General features: G+C 34.9%; 3 protein-coding genes across 5 annotated transcripts; 1 reads left to right on the top strand and 2 right to left on the bottom strand.

Moving 5' to 3' along the window:
• Positions 1-32: 32 nt before the first annotated feature.
• LOC105776774 (flowering time control protein FY) lies at positions 33-8,350 on the bottom strand. 2 transcript variants are annotated; one of them, XM_012599677.2, is made up of 18 exons: positions 7,987-8,350; positions 7,345-7,436; positions 6,533-6,601; positions 6,339-6,443; positions 5,517-5,612; positions 5,332-5,414; positions 5,144-5,215; positions 4,973-5,070; positions 4,594-4,653; positions 4,449-4,509; positions 4,282-4,369; positions 4,117-4,180; positions 3,827-3,905; positions 2,878-2,967; positions 2,300-2,388; positions 1,546-2,063; positions 927-1,175; positions 33-265 (listed from the first exon to the last, which is right to left on the bottom strand). In XM_012599677.2, the coding sequence occupies exons 1-18, from the start codon at positions 8,159-8,161 to the stop codon at positions 197-199; spliced, it is 2,157 nt and encodes a 718-aa protein (XP_012455131.1). In that variant the 5' UTR covers positions 8,162-8,350; the 3' UTR covers positions 33-196. The 2 variants fall into 2 exon arrangements, with proteins under 2 accessions (XP_012455131.1, XP_012455133.1); XM_012599679.2 differs by lacking the exon at positions 7,987-8,350 and having other exon boundaries at positions 6,533-6,612.
• Positions 8,351-9,332: 982 nt separating this feature from the next.
• Positions 9,333-11,804, top strand: LOC105778007 (protein SENSITIVITY TO RED LIGHT REDUCED 1). The gene is made up of 2 exons (XM_012601554.2): positions 9,333-9,483; positions 10,627-11,804. Exon 2 carries the CDS (start codon positions 10,787-10,789, stop codon positions 11,648-11,650), a length of 864 nt encoding a protein of 287 aa, XP_012457008.1. The 5' UTR covers positions 9,333-9,483; positions 10,627-10,786; the 3' UTR covers positions 11,651-11,804.
• A 1,271-nt stretch (positions 11,805-13,075) lies between these two features.
• LOC105777531 (protein ACTIVITY OF BC1 COMPLEX KINASE 3, chloroplastic) lies at positions 13,076-19,332 on the bottom strand. 2 transcript variants are annotated; one of them, XM_052622232.1, is made up of 7 exons: positions 18,879-19,332; positions 18,228-18,455; positions 16,436-16,771; positions 15,144-15,699; positions 14,851-15,031; positions 14,220-14,586; positions 13,076-13,361 (listed from the first exon to the last, which is right to left on the bottom strand). In XM_052622232.1, exons 1-7 carry the CDS (start codon positions 19,158-19,160, stop codon positions 13,233-13,235), a joined length of 2,079 nt encoding a protein of 692 aa, XP_052478192.1. In that variant the 5' UTR covers positions 19,161-19,332; the 3' UTR covers positions 13,076-13,232. The 2 variants fall into 2 exon arrangements, with proteins under 2 accessions (XP_052478192.1, XP_012456314.1); XM_012600860.2 differs by having other exon boundaries at positions 14,845-15,031; positions 18,879-19,327.
• Between the last annotated feature and the right edge of the window lie 374 nt (positions 19,333-19,706).

Genomic DNA, 19,706 nt, shown 5'->3' with positions numbered 1-19,706 from the left:
CGTACAGTTGAGAAGCCAAGGCAAAATGAGGATTGGGCTTTCAAGCATTCCAATTTTCATACGATAACGTACAGCAAAAACAAACAAAAACCAATTTGCTTGGTGATATCCCAACTGTTCCATCCACGTCAAACAAAAAACAGTTGTCTCAACGAAGCCAAAATAAATACTTGTAAACATTCTAGAACCATAGGTCTTACTGCGGAGTTTGGCCATGTGGTGTGGGACCCGTTGGCGGTGGAGGCATACCAGACTGACCACCAGACTGCAATAAGCGGAAGCAATAACATGTTAGTATCATATGAACTTGGGTATTTTACCCAGATACAGTTGCCTCAGATGAGGCTGCATGAAATGCAGGAGCGTTCCAGCAGTTATACAACCGCGCAGCAGAATCAAATGTGTGTTTTTATGAGTGCTGAATATAGATATGTATCCAAATATGATTATAATAGTGGAATATCTAACGAGTATGGCAGCATCGCCTATAGGAAATAGGATGCATAAATTGTTTTACTCTCAATCCAGACAAAATGAAAATAAGCACTTAATCAAATTGGTTTTCAACAGAAGTAACAGCACGAGCAAAGAATCTCAATAGTTTCCATTAACTTTCCATTCCGCTGAAACTGAAGGGGGCATTGAAGTGGAACAGCAGGCTTTGGCCCTGTGGCTCATATTGATGATGCAGGGACAAGGTTCAAACCTCACTCCTGCTTAAGCTTTGGATTATCACCGATTACTATAAAGAGAAGGGAGCATCAGGAAAGAAGGAACGTGACAGCTATTCATTCATTTACCAATCAGTCCCGCTTAAGTGCTTCTGAATGCTGTTCTATCACTAATTCTGGCCATAAATCCAGTCACTGACATAAAATATAAGGGCAGAGACGAACAAGATAAAGATAGTGAACGACATCATTTACCTGGTATGGATTGTACCCAGGCATCATTGGCATCTGACCACCTTGTGCACGATTGAATCCACTACCCTGCGGATACATTTGGCCACCGCCCATATTTCCAGGGCCCTGCATATTTTGCATACCATTTGGAAAACCTCCAACTGAAGGGCCACCACTGGTGGGTAATGATCCTGAGTGCATTGGATTCATGCCCATAAAATGACCTTGTGGCATTGAAGGAGGCATCTGATTCATTGTACCTTGCATGCCCTAAAATTTTGAAATAAGTTTTGATCAAGCTTCTTAAATTTGTCTCCGGTAAAAGAATGAATCTAAACAAATATCTTAGCACCGCAGGCTTATGGAAAAATCCACTTTCCAATCAAAATACGGAATAAATTTTGAAATTTTACAAGAGATGCATCCACAACCCATACTCAAAAAACTAGTTTCAACAGAAATATCGACTGCATGCCATCCACGCATGCAGCCAGTCAGCAAAGGAACTATAGAGAATAAAACAGCTTCCCTCTTTGGAAACAAATTAACTATGACCCATTTAGAGAGTAATATACAAAAAAGAAAACCAGAGTTGCAAAAAGGAATGATTTATGTAGTAGAGCTATTTACAAGGTCATACCATTGGACCAGGCATTGGCATTGGATGTGATGTCGGCATTGATGAAGGTGGATTCAAAGATCCTGGCATTTGTGAAGCCATACCATGAGGAGGCATTTGGGGAGGAGGGCGTTGTAAATGAGGATGTGGAAGCAGGGGCATGTGAGATGGAGGTTGTAGCTGCATATTTGGAGGTCCCATTGGCATAGGAGGCATTTGCTGTTGCATTCCCTGTTGCTGCTGTTGCTGAATTTGTTGAGGGTTTTGTTGATATCCATGCTGCTGATTGGCTAGAAGAGATGGATGTGGTCCAGGAGGAAGAGGAGGAGCTCCAAAAGGCAAGGAACCAGGATGAAGCTGCTTTTGGTCCCCTTGAGAAGATGCATCAAGAGATGGAACTGATAATGGCATGGGAACTCCGATGCCAGGGATTGTTCCCTCATTCCGGGTTGCAAATGGCCCCGGAGTTGTTGGGCCTTCAGGTGCTGCAAAATTACCAGGCATGCGACTGGCTAATGCAGGATTTTGCTCACCATAGCCTAGAAACAGTTCATAGTGTTATTAAGTATAGAACAAGTATAAACAGTATACTCCGGGATAATTACAGAACAACATTGACTTTTGCGACAAATACAATGACTTGCACAACTGAATCATTCAGGTAGAATGGAAAAAAAAATATAACAGCTTAAACATTTTTCTCTTTTCACCTATTACTTTTCCTGATTATTGGGAAGAGATAAAAACAGTAAAAAGCAGTAGAATAAGTAGAAACCTTGATTTTGACCAATGTTAAATTTATCACGAGGGGTATCTCCAGGCCTATTTCTGCACCAAAACTTTGTGGTGTGATCATTGCTACCACTGCATAATTATGAATACAAGTTAAAACACCTGATGATGGGATTGACATATAATTTACAGATTGATAAGACTCAATGCTTATTAGTATACTGATCTGGCCAGGAATAAATCAAGTTCTATATTCCAAATACAGCTAAAAAGGAAAAGAACAGAAATCCAAATAAAATCAAATGAGTTCTAGCACTAAAAGCAGCAAAAAGAAAAAACAGTAACAACAATCACCATAAGAAACTTGATAATGTTCACTAATGAAATGGAATTGAGTCAGATGAGGATCAGATGACATTTTTAAGCTTTAGAGATGTTCCCCAACATTTCATTCAATTTCTATCGCAGAAAATCAAACATGATATATAGCCAACACTTTCCAGCATTCAAACAGTGCAGCATGTCAAAAATAGAAGCATATGCATTTTAAGTTTCATATGGTATGCATATATTAGGAAATCAACAAGGATGCAGGACAACCATAAGTCTAGAATTGGGCACCTGCATAGAAGATATCCGATAGGATGCCAGGCGATGTCCCACACGCTATTATCATGTGCATTGGGAAGCTCAATCTGAGGTGTTTCATGCCTGCACATCATAATAATCTTTAGCAAACATAAGTTGAAATAATAGTAATAAATCAACTACCATTAATCTGAAAGACGCTAACATATCAAATGAACCACTGAACTTTCTCATTTTTTCTAAGCCTCTATGCTTTATTGTACCCAAATAAGTCTTTACCCTAAATTTGTATCCAAATAAGCCCTTATTCTAAACAAAAACTTATATCTCGAATTTTAAAATGTTAATTGGAACAAATTAAAGGCTAAAGGCTTATCCGGTTATAAATAAAAGGTTAAAAGCTTATTTGGGTGCAAATTAAAGGACTTATTTGGTGTAATAAATGTATAAGGGCTAAAGTAAAAAAAAAAGTGATAAGGTTCAAGACTCTTTTGTTACTTTAGTCTTCCAAAGAACAACAATAAATATATAACTAATATTTGAAATAAGAGAGATAAATTAGCTTTGGATATGGAAGGGCATAATGAATCTTGCATATGTATATTAAACAGATGAGCATGTTCCTAGATGAACATCAAAAATGAATTTTAATATGAAAAAATATATACACAATAAAATAATAAATTTTCTTTGGTAAAAGGTCCTGTTCCCTTATAGTATTATCAGCCTTAATGATTACAACTCAAGTTTAACCCCATCAAGGTCTATAAACTGAATGTTTCAAACGTTTTGATGTCTCTGATAATTGGCATTGTCACACACCAACTTAATAATCCACCCTAAATGTATATTCCGAAAGATAAATACCTTATGTAGAGTAAAACAAATAAAATCAAACAAGCTTTGTGACCTGGAGCACAGAGGAAAGGACAAAACTAAAGAATTCAGTAATGCAGCCAGCACTTTGAATCAGAAGACTTACCCAACCAGCCAATGGAAAATAGATCCATCAAAGCTCCCACTGACAAAGTATTCTTCATGGAATGGGTGCCAAGCCAATGCTGGCAAAATTGGAAATCAATAAGTTTAAGTACCATCCTTATAGAATTCATGCAAGAAAAGAACTAAATGATCATGCACAATAATAACAATAAGCCACAATCAACACAGTCTTCTCATCAATTCTATCACAATGGTGACCAAAATCCTGCACTCAAGCATATATTTGATGGGCCAGATGCTTTAAGCAAAAGGGGTTCCACTAAGACTGACCAGTCACATCCTTCCTGTGGCCTCGGAAAGATTCAAGTTCCTTCATAGATCTAATGTCATAGAGCTGAAAAGGACAGTGAATATGAAAAAGAAAATATTAACATATATGTGTTTATATATCAACTCCCATCAATTAAATAAAGCAGGGAGAAAAAGGATAGTGACCTTAATGATTTGATCCTTTGCAGCAGTCAACACCCAGTTCCCATTCTGGTTCCATTTGACACAAAGTACTGTATTTTTATGGCCATGACTGCAAAAGACTTGCATTACTTCTCAAGATAATTATAATCGTTAGCATTTCTATTAGTTTCACCAAGATATTTACTCACAATGAGCAAAGCTCTCTCCCTGTCTTAGCATCCCATAGTTTCACAACGTTGTCTTTTCCACCTAAAGAGAAGCCAAGCATGGCATTACAATGACAACTAGCAAAATGATCATGCAAGAAGCTAGGAAAATCAACTTGACACATACCTGAAACCAGTAAGGATTTTGTAGGATGCCAATCAACACTTTTGACATCCCAACCATGGCCTGCCTGAGTTCAAACCATGTAAGAAACTCTTAGGTGAATCCATGCATGCAAGAAATATATATGTGTGTATGTGTATGTATATGCATGTATATACCAATATATGTGCATTTTGACAATCTTTGTCAAAGACAATGCTTTACCGGAAGATAATGATATTACATATCTCAGTACAAACACATCACCATAAAACTGCCAAAAAACCAGAATACCTAGTGTAATCAATGAGGCAAGAGATTATGCTGCTTCACTATGCCATCAAGAAAATACCAACTACAGAAACATACTAGTTCTTATAGTTGATAAGTAAAGAAACATTACCAGTTAATGAACGCTCCTCCTGGCACCGGGCAAAGTCCCATACTTTTACAGTAGTATCATCAGAACAGGAACAAAACTTTAAATCTGTCCTACAAAAACTGTTAAAACAGTACATCTTAACTTCCATACAGATAAAACTTTTACAGAAAAAAGACATGTCAGAAAAGGAACCTTAAGTCACGAACTGATTCTTTGTGAGCAGACTTATTGACCTTAACATTATTCATGTTGTTCTGCCAATACCTGTAAAGTCACGAACACAATTATATCAGCACAAAAACATGTCTAATTCAAACAAAAGTTCACAAGCATGAAAGCAGTGAGGCTAAATAGTACAAAAGAACAACAATAATATATACTTTATTGCACCACCATCGTCACCAGAAACCATCCAGTTGTCATTGTGACTCCATACCATAGACCTGATGGCTTGATCATGGGCCTAAATATTTTACGGGGAAAATGAGTCCAAAAGCCATCAATATGGATTCTTTAATGAGTAATCCTAATTAAATATGATAAACATCTCAGTTAATAAAAATACCTGAAGAATCATTTCAAAATTGAATGATTGTCCGTTCCATAGAGTAAATTCTCCACTCTGCGACCCTGTGATAAGACGTCTACCCGTGGGAGTCCACTAAGATGAGGGAAAAAACCGGTATAGCAGCTTAGCAAATTTGGTAACTTAAAACAAAAACCATTTTCCCTTTCGGGAACTGGGTGAAACACATTGCTATTCCAGAGAAAATAGATAAAACAACAGTAGAACCAACCCTATCCTATCCAGATAGTTGTATACAATTTCAAAAAGAAGTGTCATTAACAGCAATAATGACAAGCTAAGCTTTTCCACAGCATAGGCTTAGCTGTGATCATGCATAAAACATCAAGAGATAAGTAATGAAAGCATGCAAGTATAAATACAGGTGCTACTTGCTACCTAACTACACATAACAGTGATTTGTGGATAAAGATGCACTAAGATAAGTTGAAGGGTTCTGGCTTTTTGGCCATCTGATATCACCGCCTCCTTTATTTTCAATTTGTTGGGTAAACAAAGAAAACCCAAAATTTTAGAAGTTAATTCAATTGGATTTGTATGTAATCATGTTAAACACATTACAGTAACATGTGTCATCATTTCTAGCAAGAAAAGCTAGTTATGGAACCTTTTAACTAAAAAACAATAGTCCCAAAGTCAGAAGCCAAATAAATTTGGGCTCCATTGCTTCCTCCAAGTGAAGCTAGACCGAAGCATTTAATCACAGAAATAATGGAAAACACTTGGATAAGATTGATTGTAATCTAACTTGCTAAGGAAAAGATAACCCTACTGAAAAAAGTTTATTCTAATAAAACTCACCAAAACGCGATTTATAGAACACCGGTTCTTGTTTAGAGATGTATGAACAAATTTGGCAGCAAAGCTTGTGGATGGGTTATCTAAATAAGCAGCTGTCGGCAACATCTGCATGGAGGATCAACCAAGTACATATTTATATCTTGCTACTCATAATCCAGGAAATAACAGGATAAAGAAAAAGCATGTTCAGTAACATCAATTGCTGCTGCTGGTGTAGGCTGCAATGTTGTCCTGTCCCGTGAATCCCGCTGTGACATTCGAATCTGCAAAACCACTGCTATTAGATATAAGGACGTCAACATCATTTGAGATTCAAAAGGGAAAAAATTGTGTTTAATATCAATAAGAGGAGAACATGTATTCAAACAAAATAAACACCTTCTCACCTTCTTCCTAAGGATATAAACCATTACACCCCTAAGCATGAACAAGGATTATGGGTGTAATGATAGGTTCTACTCATGAATCATGAACTGAATAGTGATGAACACAAAGTCTATTGGCATTGGTCCAAACTATGATAAAGAGGAGCTACTCTTAGCAACTAGGAAAAATATGACATAAAAAGACATCAACTTAATATTTTTCCCATGAAGCAAAAAAAAAAAAAAAACATCTTAACACCATACATCAATATTAATGGATTTTCCAGCAGCAATCTGAAACACAACTCCATAAGTTAAGCTATCATAAAGATACAATTATGGCTATAATAGTGCTACAGAGCTTTATAAACTTTAAAATACAGCAGCCAAGTACATTGAATAATAAACTTGAGCAAAAGGCTACAGAAGAAAAAAGCAAACTGATTTCTATGATAGAGAAATCAATGCCCATATTGATAAAGAGAAGGCCAACAACCACAATAATGAAGAGACATTTAAGCCATCTAAGAACAAACATAAGCATCCATGTTAATCAGATTCACCAATCTGACCATGCAAGAACTTATAGAAAGATATAGAAAAAAAACGCTTATGAAAACAACTAAACATGAAAAAAATACCTGCATATATCGCACAACAGTACTAGTATAATCAACAGCTCTCCTTTGGGTCAGCTTTCTCATTCTTTTCGCAGCAAAATTGTCACCATGAGCTGAAAGAAGTATTTAATAGAAAAATAAAAGAATTTTGTCAGAACTAAAATTTAGATAGCCTAACTTCTCAGAATTGTAAATCATCTAAACAGGCAGTTGAGAGTAGCCATGGACCTAGAGGGGTTACCAAAAGATAAGGCTCATGGTAGAAAATGAACATCAGAGTGTAAATACATAAGGCTTAGAGCCAATAGAAGCAAACTACAATAAAAGCCTGTAGTATAAGAACATCAAATATCCCCACTATTAACTAGGCAGACAAAGTTATAAAAAAGCAAAAATTAATTGAAGCCTAAAGAACTTGTTTGTTAGAATTCCAGCAGCAAATATGCCTTCCAGAAGAATCTATAAAGCAACCATAAACCTAGGCGCGAAGCCTATCTACCTTAAGCGCAGTCCCCCCCCCCCCGGTATTCTACTAATCTCTAGAAGTGCCTTAGTATGAACCAACTTGAACATTGAATTTCAAGAACCAAGTAACTATTTTTCGATAGAACTCTTACAATTCCCACCAATTCGAACCAAAAGAAACAGAGATAATTACTCTACCGTCATAAGGCGGCATCTGAGGAGGAGGAGCACCAGGGTGGTGGTACTCTGAGTTAAGAGTAGTGGAAGAAGCAGATGGCTGCCGCATCATTTGCGGAGGCGGAGGACCTCTCTGAAACTCCCCAGCTTGCGGGTGCGGCTGGTTCTGCTGCTGTTGCGGATCACCGTACATCATTGTGAAAACCCCAGAGATCCTAAACCCTAAATTCAATTGGAGTGACTGTATTTGGAAAGCGCTGAATAAAACCCTAAACCCTAAATTCTGTTGTGGAATTGGGAGCGGGAAAGCAAGTGGAAATTTTCTAGTGAAAAGCAAAAGGAAATAAGACCGGGTTCTGGCCTTTAGTCTTTACCCATTAATGAAAATGGACTAGGATCATCCCGTTTATGAAATTATGCTTAAATCATTTCTCTATTTGATTACCTCTAATTTCATTTTAGGTAAATCAAACCTTGCTTGTTTCTTGATTTTAAGATATTAAATTTGAATCTATCGATTAAAGATTGATTCAGATCTGATTAATTTGGATTTCATTTGAGCGATTTAATATTTCGATTTTGAATATCTTTGTTTTTAGAATTAAACATTATAAACTATTTGTTTTAATTTTTTTATTATTTATATTCATTTTTTTCAAATTCGGATAAATTTAAAATTGAATTGGATGAATTGAATTTTTTTTCGATTGAGTCTTAACTCGATTAGTTTCAGTATTATTGTCAATATTAAAGTTTCACGGGCTACGGATCAAAGCCCGTGACAAATGCACAAAGAGAGTCTCGTAAAGGTCAATTTGTTACATAGGGCACATTCGATTCACTCGAATTGATTCGATTCATGGAAAATGTGAAGAAACTTATCTACTTGAAGTTTTGATGGTCCAATAAAGCACTTAAGAAAAATTAAGGTTGTCATGGTAAATATAAAAAACTTATCTTAAAAGATTTGATTTTGTAACCCTTAAAAATCTCAATTGTAGATAGATTTTAATCTTTATTATCGATATAACTCAATTTATATCATTGAATCTAAGGAAGTTCAACTGTAAATAGAGATCTTTCATCTCAACTATAAACTTTTACCCGTGACAAAAAAATGTAAGTTCGAACATGTATTAACCTCCTGTCTAAGAGTTAAGAAGGACTATAACTAGTTAAAATTAGAGTGGACATGCATTAGAAAAAAAAAAAGCTTCTTAGAAAAATGAAAATGAAAAACTGTGATGAAAGCCTAAACTCTTTAATAATATCTTTAATTAACCAAAACCCAAAATAACTTTTGGATTTTATTTTTGGCCCAAATATCATCAAGCCCAATAACTTTTTTTTTTTTTGGTGCATCTTCTTCATCTGCTTTCTCCACTAACAGCCACCCATAATCGCCCGCCTCCATTGAATCTGACACACTTCAAACATCGGCGTCAGTGTCTAATCGCGTTGGCACCGGTGTGCCGTCGAAAAAGACGAGTCCAATCAACGGAGCTTTTAACTTTTAAGGTACTCCACACAAGGAAATCATCCAGGAGACTAATTTTACATTGTTTCCCCTTTCTGCACGATCAATTTTAGGGTATAGGTTAAATTGTTAGAAGAAAAACACATGCCTGGTTTCATATTACCAAACTTGAATCTCTAAACCCGACTTTAGTTATTTTAGTTGTTCTTTTGAATGTGTTGATTTGAGAATCGGGAATGGGATAGTAACAGTTCAGTTATTTTTTTCCTTCCTATCTGTTAGTGTTAAGGTAGGGTCTGGTTGGCAAAAGATTGGTTCTTGTTCAACCTTGTATTTTATTACATTTTAGGCGTTCCTTTCAGCTATCATCATAGATTTTGTTCTCCACCTTAAAGCGAAGATGACATCAGATCATGTTGCTGTATTTCTTGTTTATGTTCCTCATCTTCATGTTTGCGGGGAAGCCAATTAGGCTATGTGATCCCTACTGCAAAAAACTGTAAAAAACTGAGCCTATGGTTAGGGATTGTGGCGTGACCTGATAATCGATGTATTCATGTCCTGTTCGTGTTATCGTCTCTTGTGGCATAAACATTTTTAAGATATTATATGTTTGACACTTTAAGAAAACTAGAATTCCTTCACATTTGAACTTTATGAGATTTCAAGTTCTTTATTTTTCCTCCATTAGAGTAGAGCTGACTTGGGATATTGTTTTTCTCTCAAATGCATCATTGAAGTTACAAAACATGAAGCTGGATGAGCATGATTGGCTTTAATTTGGAAGAACTAATGTTGGTTGTCTGGCATTTGAAAAACCTTTTTCTGCTCTTTAAGTGTTCTAATAAATATGTTTAACGTAAATTCATCATTCAAAAGTTGTAGCATTGGTTGTAATGCTATGTTGCTCCAATTCTTCATATTTCTTGAAGTACTCATGTCCAATGCATATACAGACGTAGGTATGAAGAAGTGGAGATATGATCCTCTAAAGATCCTCTAAAAACATGCAAATCATGGTAAAAAAAAAAAAACTTAAACATGCCAGTCTCTGATACTCACACCCGAATCAAACTAACTTAGCATGTAAATGTGTCTTGCCTGTGTATTTGTGTTGTTTTCCTTCCGCTGCAATTCTATATTTACATCTGATTAAGATTCAATATTTGCAATAATGATAATAGGTGCAATCATCTCTCCCCGTTGTGAAGAAGAGTTTTTTGCATAAGTTGATGTGAAGTCATATGCTACCCACTACTCCCCAAGATCTTAACAGTACTTGTACCTTATTGATTTGGGGAAAAAAGGAGGATTGTCAGAGACAAGAAAATCTTTGTTTTGCCAATGGCTGCTACTACAAAAGTTCTCGCCCTTGAGAGTCCAACTCAAACCGGAGAGTGGACAGTTGTTCTACCCCGTAAGGGTAGACATAGAAGGAATTCCCGAAAAATAACAATTGCAAAAGGACAGCAACAAGAACAACAGCCGTGGGTTCCAACCGATCTTGAGATTGACCCTGAGAGACAATCAAAACTTATGCATAAGATACAAGCATGTATGAAGAAAATTGAAAACTCTCAATTTTTCTTGGCTTTCTTGGATCAGATGCAAATTCCGAAAGTCTTGAATCACTTTCACAGGGTTTTGGGATCTGAGTCGCAACTGCAAATGGTGATATATGGTATTGGCAGCATTGAGTCTCATGAAACTCCTCGACTTCAACTTAGCCTTGCACTCTTGATGAAAAGAAAGTTCAGCTGGATTGGGGATATTGAGGTGTTTGATCCTGTTCTATCTGCAACTGAATCTCAGGTGTTAGAAGACCTTGGCTGTTCCGTTTTGTCTTTAAATGAGCAAGGCAGGCGGGAAGCTAAGAAGTCAACACTTTTCTTCATGCCACATTGTGAAGCAGAGTTATACAACAATCTTTTACAGGCAAATTGGGGAGTCGAGTCATTGAATCGAATTGTGCTGTTCGGAAATAGCTTTGAAACTTACGAGCAGCATGTGTCATTTAAGTACTATGATCAGGAAGTGTCACTTATGAACTCATCTGTAGCTGAGTCGGTCACACACATCTTAGCTGCTCGAAGATTCATAGATGAATTCAGGATCGAGACAATTTCAGACGATTATTTTGCAGCTTTTCATGATTCAAGTTGGCATTTTTTCAAGCTTGCTTGTGAGAATGAGCTGCAGTTGAATTAAGTTACCGATTTTTATTTTGAATTTAAGAAAAACATATTGATTTTTTCTAAAATCATTTTGGTGTGTGGTTGATAACTGCATAAAGGATTGATAGCTTGCTAAATGCTTGAGCTGTAACAATATATATCTTAATGCTTAGTTTGAGTTCCTTGTATCTATCTGAGTTTTTCTTCTTTATCTATAAACATCATATAAAAAGAGGATGCATGGGTGGCACTGTAGATGTGCACACCCATGAACCCTCCAGGTGTCCTTTTAATTTCCCATTTAATATTTTAACTTTTGGATGCTGTAGCCTGTAGGGTCTCTTTTTTTTTTTTTCTAGATATTGTAGTATTATAATTTTATCATTATAAATAGATAAATGCATGAATTTATATATATTTTTATATATTATGTTGAAGTTATTTTTGTTTAGTGTTTTAATTATTTTCTCTGTATTTCAATTCATTTCATATTTAACATAAATTATTGCGATAATTTTTTATCAAAATTTCTTTACATAAAATATTAAAATATAAAAATCTAATAATTTGTTATAGTGATTTAATTTAGAGAAAATGTTTTATTACTTAATTAGTTTTATTATATTTTTAATTTATATATTTAAAAGTATTGTTTTGTATGTTATTTCAAATGTCAATTTAGCATAGGGCGAAGTCCAAAAAAAAAATTTAGGGTCGAAATTAAGTTGTAATTTTTACGATAGTAAAAATATAATTTTATTATTTTAATAGCTTATATCTTTATAATTTTTAAAAGATTAAATCAAAATTTATTATTTTTGGAGTCAATGTATAATTTTATTTTTATCAATTTAAAATTTTTAAAATTTTAAATAACTTTAAAAGAAAACTTTTTATTTTAGGGAGACTGAGCCCCTGCCAGACCCCCTAACTACATCTCGGATTTAGTATGTTCAGACTAAAAATATATTTTTAAATAATTATTATTTTAAATTTAAATGATGTACATCCACTCACAAATCCATTTACGATCTTGCCAAACATTTTATTTTTTTCAATGCTGTAAATAAAGAAATTTATCCATACATTTACTCAAAGATGAATGTAATATTCATATTTGATTAGTTAGAAAATTACCGGATAGGATTTTTCTACAAAAAGTGTAAAATGATAAATAGATAGACATGCTTATTATTTAATACAGAATAAATTTAACACTTAATTTTTCAATACTTATTTTCCAACACTTATTTTTTTCAATTTCTCGAACATAACCATAAATTATATAGCTTGAAAGAAAATTTGAAACGCATTGCGGGGTTGTTAATACTATTTAATATAAAATGAAAACTGAGTTTAACTCGAGCTGGAGCAAGTTTGAAGTTTTGAAGTTAAGTATGGTAATTAAGTTCATTGAACCGACGACTCAAAGGTCTCACCAATTTGACTCTGTAAAGGATAGCTGGAAATGGTAAAACTATACATTCCAAAACACAAGTGTATCATTTTTGTTACATCTTTTTTAATGTTAAATCACAGGACAAAGAATATAGTTGCAGATTTTAACATGTTTCATAAACATACAATTCTGTAAACTTTATCTGGAAATTCAATGGTCATAAACTAGAGGAAGTAGGAACAGTTGGTGTTCGAAGAAGTTGTTGCAGTAAGCGAGCTGCAAGTCGCTGAGTGACCCCTCCAACTACTCGGCCCCCTAGACTGCGTCCCTCCGGCTGTTGGAGGACCTGTTCCACAACCCACCTTTCATTACCCAACTTCATTCAGTGTAATAATTGTATAAAGAAAATGGTTTCAGCCAAATGCAACACTATCCATGTCAGTGTCACCCTAACTGTCGCCTGTGAGTGCGCTTACACCGAAAGTATTTTTCTTTTTACACACTCACCGGCCTTTGAAGTGCACTTCCCTTAGTTCGAACCATGGAAAGAATGTCTTTGGAGATTAAGTTTTTCAGGGTTCGATAAGTGCTCAAAGAAGACAATACTTCTAATGTTAGCACAACCAGAGGCGATTGCCAAGTCTCAGTGCAAACAGTCATTTTAGACTCAAGACGTTACATATTTGGATATAGATACGAGAATATAATATTCCTATGCGTACTCATATATGATATTCACCTTTGAATTTGAATAATCTAAATGAGTATTCAAGTAAGATGCCAAGGAGAGCAACTTATGCAACTTTAAACCCTCAATTAACAATTAATCCCAGCCCTCATACAGGGTGTATCTATGTATCAACCATTTAAAACATTTTGAGAAAAGAACTTACAAAAGACATTAAAATAAATAAAGATAAACTTCTGACATAAAAATATAACATCGTTGCACCAATGAGGCTTCCTGAATATCTGTGTTTTTGTATAATTTTCTATGGTAGTAACCTATGGTATTCAGACTTTAATGAGAGTATCGGATATTGATATGCCTCTAAGATGGTCATATTCAAAAATTATAAGTTTTTTTCACGTATTTAGAGCATATATGGAGAGTCATATTCATATCTTTATACTATGTTCGAATTTGTGTCAGATATAAGTGCTAGACATAAAACAAACTATACCAGAAATAAGGTTTACTTACCTGTAAAATAGGCTGCAAAAGTGCCGGATCGAAATTTTCAGAGGAACTCAGAAGCCCCCAGATTCTGAAAACCTGGTTCCGAAGCTCCATCGTGGCTTCCAAATCAGCGGTGCTTATTGCAAGCGCTCCATTTCCATTGCCATTGATCATTAGAGTTTGAATAAAAGAAGGTGCAGAGTTGTATGTATCAGCGACTGAGCCTAAAACAATGGCTTCAGTGACACGAACTGCCTCTTTAATTGTTAAATTTCTAAGTTCTTCACCGTCTGGTCCCAAAAGTAGCCTTAAAACAGGTTGTAATGCATCTTTTGCAGAGAAATCTCGGTCTTTTCTTCCCTCAATAAGAAGGTCTTCTAGTCTATTCCACCTGTCACAAACAAAAATTATAGGTATTTCAAGCTATGCTGTTTACAGACTCTTCACTTTTCAAGTACCCTAATCTGATCTCGTGTCCAATACATATTTCTACATGGGTATAATGATATAATACTCTAAGGACCTTCCATATGTATGAAAAAGAAGTTTATAAAACTAAACATACTCGTGTCAGACATAGCTAGATTTCAGGAACTCAAATGCACAGAGAAAATATGATGTATAAATAAGTTGGTTAGGAAATTCATGCCTGAACCTGCCATCCTTGAAAAGCAACTCTATGAGAGCATCTCTCAAATATGGATTAGGATCAGTGAGAAGCCTTTTAGCAAAGTAAGGATATGAGGCAGCCAACACTTTAAAATTAGGATCAGCATACAGGGCTAACCCTTCTAGCACCGTAAGCGACCTCAATATCAGTGCATAATAGGCAGGTACTGCAACAACATTAAAAACCAAACCATTAGCCTCCATAAAATGTTAGTAATTACTAACCAAACTGAATTATAGGGCTCAAAAGTAAATGGACAAAAAGAAATATCAGCTCACCATTAAAAGGGTATTGATATAAAACATTACCCAAACCATCAACAAGTGTTTTGAAGTTAAGTTCACTGACAGTGTAATTAAGTGCATCATCAAAGAAGTCCCTAAGAGCTGGCACAATGGGAGAAACATCTACATCAGTCGATAAGAAATCCAAAGCATAATAATCACGAGCCATTGCCTCATAATCCCTATTCACCATATGAACAACATGCCCTACTATTGCCGATCTTGCGTCCTCTGGTGTCTCACTCATCATTCCAAAATCCAAAAAAGCCAGCTTCCCTTCGGGGGTCGCCAAAAGATTACCAGGATGAGGATCGGCATGAAAGTATCCGTATTCTAGGAGTTGTCTTAGGCTGCATTGGATGCCTGTAGTTACTAAATCCAAAACCTTTAAACCTTGGCTTTCAATGGCGGCTTGTTGGTTTAGTTTCACTCCGTTAACCCACTCCATTGTTAGTACTTTGCCACTTGTGTAATTCCAGTATATATCTGGGACAAGGATGTCCTCTTTGTCAGCATATAACTTCTTGAATTTTCTTGCATTTTGTCCCTCCTGCAGGCAACCTGTTAAAATTAACATCTCATATATAGAATAAGAAACTGCACATCATTTATTATTTTCTTTTATAAGATCACTCGGACTCGAATGTGAATGTTTAACAAGGATGTGTATCTTACACAAGTAATTTTAACTTTTTTCTATGTTTTTTCATGCTCTTAGAATTGGGAAACGTCCTGTCTTGAGATCATATCCTCATACTTGCATTCAAATATGTGTGGTAGAAATATTTAAAAAATAAAGAGTTTAAGTAACATGAATTTTGTTTCACAAATTCAAAAGGATACAAGTAAGTAATTTTACTACAAGGTTTTAACATATATAAGCTATGTTAAGTAATTTTACTACAAGGTTTTAACATATATAAGCTATGTTGCTTAGATACCATGTATGAACATAGATATAGAGATTTGACCCCAACTAAATATGTGAATTTTTTTATATAGTATGTGAATAACATTCAAACGATACAATACAAAACTAAATCCAAATCCACTCTTTGGAAACATAGAAAACAAACAATAAAAAGAGAAATTGATGAGTGGTTAAGGATGTTTCCTTATTGAAAACGAAATTGGGAATCAAAAGCATAATGTTGTAATGAGGTTGCTGAAATCATCGTATCCAATACATTCTTAAACATGAGTGTGCAAAATGTAGTCCGATATATAAAAGACTTGAAAACACGCACCATATCCAACATTACATGTAACATAGTAGAGAAACTAACCTGGACATAGTTGAGCTCTTGGTAAACTCGGCGTGCAAATTCATCGATAAGGGCGATAACATCGGTTGTGATGATATCAACATACTTATTGATGAAAAATCCCAAGCCTCTTATAAGGTAAAAATCAAGTCCAATGGCTTCTTCAATACCAGGTCGTTGTACTTTGACAGCAACAGTTTGGCCTGAATACTTAAGTTGAGCTTTGTAGACTTGGCCTAAACTGGCCGCCGCAATAGGAGATGGAGATATTGAAGAAAAAAGGGATTCGATCGGCATCCCCAACTCCGTTTCGATGCATGAGAATGCATCTGCATCCGCAAATGTAGGCAGCGCATCCTAGTAACATACAATACTCAGTAAAGTCGAACCAACAAACTATTTCAAGTAGCGACAGGCATTTGCCACACCAACATAAGCTATAGTTGACATGTCATATGCCATTCTCTTGCATCATTTGCCACAATCAACTGAACTATTTCAAGTAGTGGAGGGAATTTGTGACATCAATATCAACTACAGTTGACATATCATATACTATTATCTTGTGTAATCATTTGTCACGATAAACTTTAACGAAAGAGCTTAATTAATTTTCAGGCATTTGTCACATAAACATTAGTTACCGTTGACATGTCATATGTTATTGTCTTGCCTAATCATTTACCATAATCAATTTTAACGAGAAAACTTAACTAATTTCTTTTCAATAAAAGTTTGAAAATATTTTATAAGGGCTTAATTTTTTTAGTAAGCATTATTTTAAAAACTAAAAAATAAAATTTCAAGTAAATAATAATAATAAATACTTGCATTTTTCAAAAAATATTTTTATATAAAAATTCTAAATCATTTTCACTATTTTAAATATAATATTTATTTTTACATTATAAAAATAAGGGTAAACTATCAAAATAGTCACTTTTGTTTGCCTTAGGTTACATTTTAGTCACTTATGTTTGAAATGCTACGTTTTAGTCACTTACGTTATTGTGTTGTAACATTTTAGTCACTGAGTCGTTAATTATCGACAATAGTGTAACGGTAAGTTGATGTGGCACATTAAATCATCATTTCAAACGGAAATTTTAGGTTAAATTCTACAATGGGTCCCTATATTTTTTCATTTTCAACAATTTAAAATTTTCTTTTATGTTCTTCTAACTTTTTTTCCATTCTCTTATGCTTCTCCTCTATTTTCCTCCTTCTTCATTTCTTTTAATATAGTTTTCTATACTTTCCATTTGTAACTAGTCCACAAGCTCGTCTCACTCGAAAAAATTTAATTGTTCAAAAAATAAAACATAGAAAACTACGTTGAAAGAAATGGAGAAGGGAGGAAAACAAAGGGAGAAGCATAAGAGAATGGAAAAGAAAAAAAGTTAAAAAAACATAAAAGAAAAAAAAATTAAATTGCTCCAAACGAAAAAATATGGGGACCGATTGCATAAATTAACTTAAAATTTTTGTTTGAAATGATGATTTAACGTGCCACATCAGTTTACTGTTACACCGTTAACAGAAACTAATGGCTCAGTGACTAAAATGTTACAACGTGATAACAAAAGTGACTAAAACGTAACATTTCAAACATAAGTGACTAAAATGTAATTTGAGCCAAACAAAAGTGACTATTTTGGTAGTTTACCCTAAAAATAAATAGATTAATTATAAATTTATTTTTTAACTTATAATTCATAAATCACCCAAAAACATGTATTCAAATAAATTTCCAATTTATTGATTATTGTGGGCTAATCTACAAAACCGAAAGAAGTAGAAGAAAGAAAATTACCTGGAGTTCAGCCAGCTCCTCGAGATACTCAGGAGGGCAGAGATCGGGTCTAGTGGATAAACCCTGACCCAGTTTTACAAATGTGGGCCCTAATCTGGTAAATATGCCTTTTAGTTTAATGGCTCGCTTTCTCTTGTTTCGATCCAATGTCCCGTTCCGTTGATCCACCAACAGTTGCAAAGCAAATGAGCCTAAGGCTACCAATATTTCCAATGTCCTTTTCGCCGCCTATTCATCATATCAATTCCATCGCCGTTAACCAAACACGAAACCCATCTTAATTCCATTCGTTCACAATCAAATTTTATCCCTAATTCTGAATTTTTACCAATATTCAATAATTAACCTCTAACAAGAGGATCGATTTTTGATAAATAAAAGATAGAAGAATTATGTTCAAATTTAAACCATAAATTATTTCTTGCATTTTAAAAGAATAGTGATGAATTTAAGAGCGATGAAGAATGATAATGGTTAATTTTAATATATATATATATATATGCTTACCTAAAAATTGATTGAAATCAAACAAAATATTATAGATAACCAAATTAACTTAATTGGATTACACCGATTTTGAATTGATTATTATCATTATTATTAGAGTAAATTTTCAGTGTATTTTTTTTTTCAATTTTTCTGGGGCCTAACCTGGACAGGTCGTGACCCATATTTGTTGGCAAGAAGTTCGGGGCTGTAAACGGAGGCATTTGCGGCTCGTGCCATGGCCCTGGCCTCCGCTTGCAGGTCAGCCGCAAGGTCCCCTCTCGATACTTGCAGAGCCGCCGGGGAACCATCGCCTCTTGGTCCGGCTTCTACCAAAGCAGCCCGCGGACCCAATTTGCACCCCTTGGGTTTGGAAATTGAAAACCCTTTACCGGCCTTTAAATTGAAAGAGTGAACCCCAGCTGAAACCAGATTCATGGCCGCCATTGCTGAAACTTTCCCTCTGCTTCAACAAATGGAAAGTGAAGGAAAAATAACGGAAACTGTACGCCACAGTTTGATTGATTTAACTCAGTTCAAGCAATTGGGTATTTGGATATTTTTTTTATTTGTATTTCTCCACGTAAGTTCGTTGCTTGCACGACTGCCATGAACGTAAGTGAACCAAAAACTGCCATTTGTCCCACTCTGACTCACTTCTGCCGCAGTGTTCATCCAATCAAATCATAAAAAGATCCATGAGAATTTTCAACAATTCAATTAAAACTTTATATTAAATCTCAGGTTTAATTGTGCCTCCAGTCTCCGTAATCTTTAGACTTTGAAACTTAGTCCCTCTCTTTTCTTTGATAAGGTAAATGGGTTCGAGTTTTCCATGGATTGAACTCAAGGCTGAGGTCAATTGAAGATTTTACATCCACCGTAGTTCAGTCAACAATCCCTCTAATTTTAATTCCCAAGTAGTGTCTCTACTTATCTAATTTAAAATTAAAAGTTGAATTAATAATGCTATTAATAGAATTTTGTTAAATT

This window comes from Gossypium raimondii, chromosome 10 (genome assembly GCF_025698545.1).
Source record: "Gossypium raimondii isolate GPD5lz chromosome 10, ASM2569854v1, whole genome shotgun sequence".
Lineage (NCBI taxonomy): Eukaryota > Viridiplantae > Streptophyta > Magnoliopsida > Malvales > Malvaceae > Gossypium > Gossypium raimondii.
This window is presented reverse-complemented; position numbering and strand designations above follow the sequence as displayed.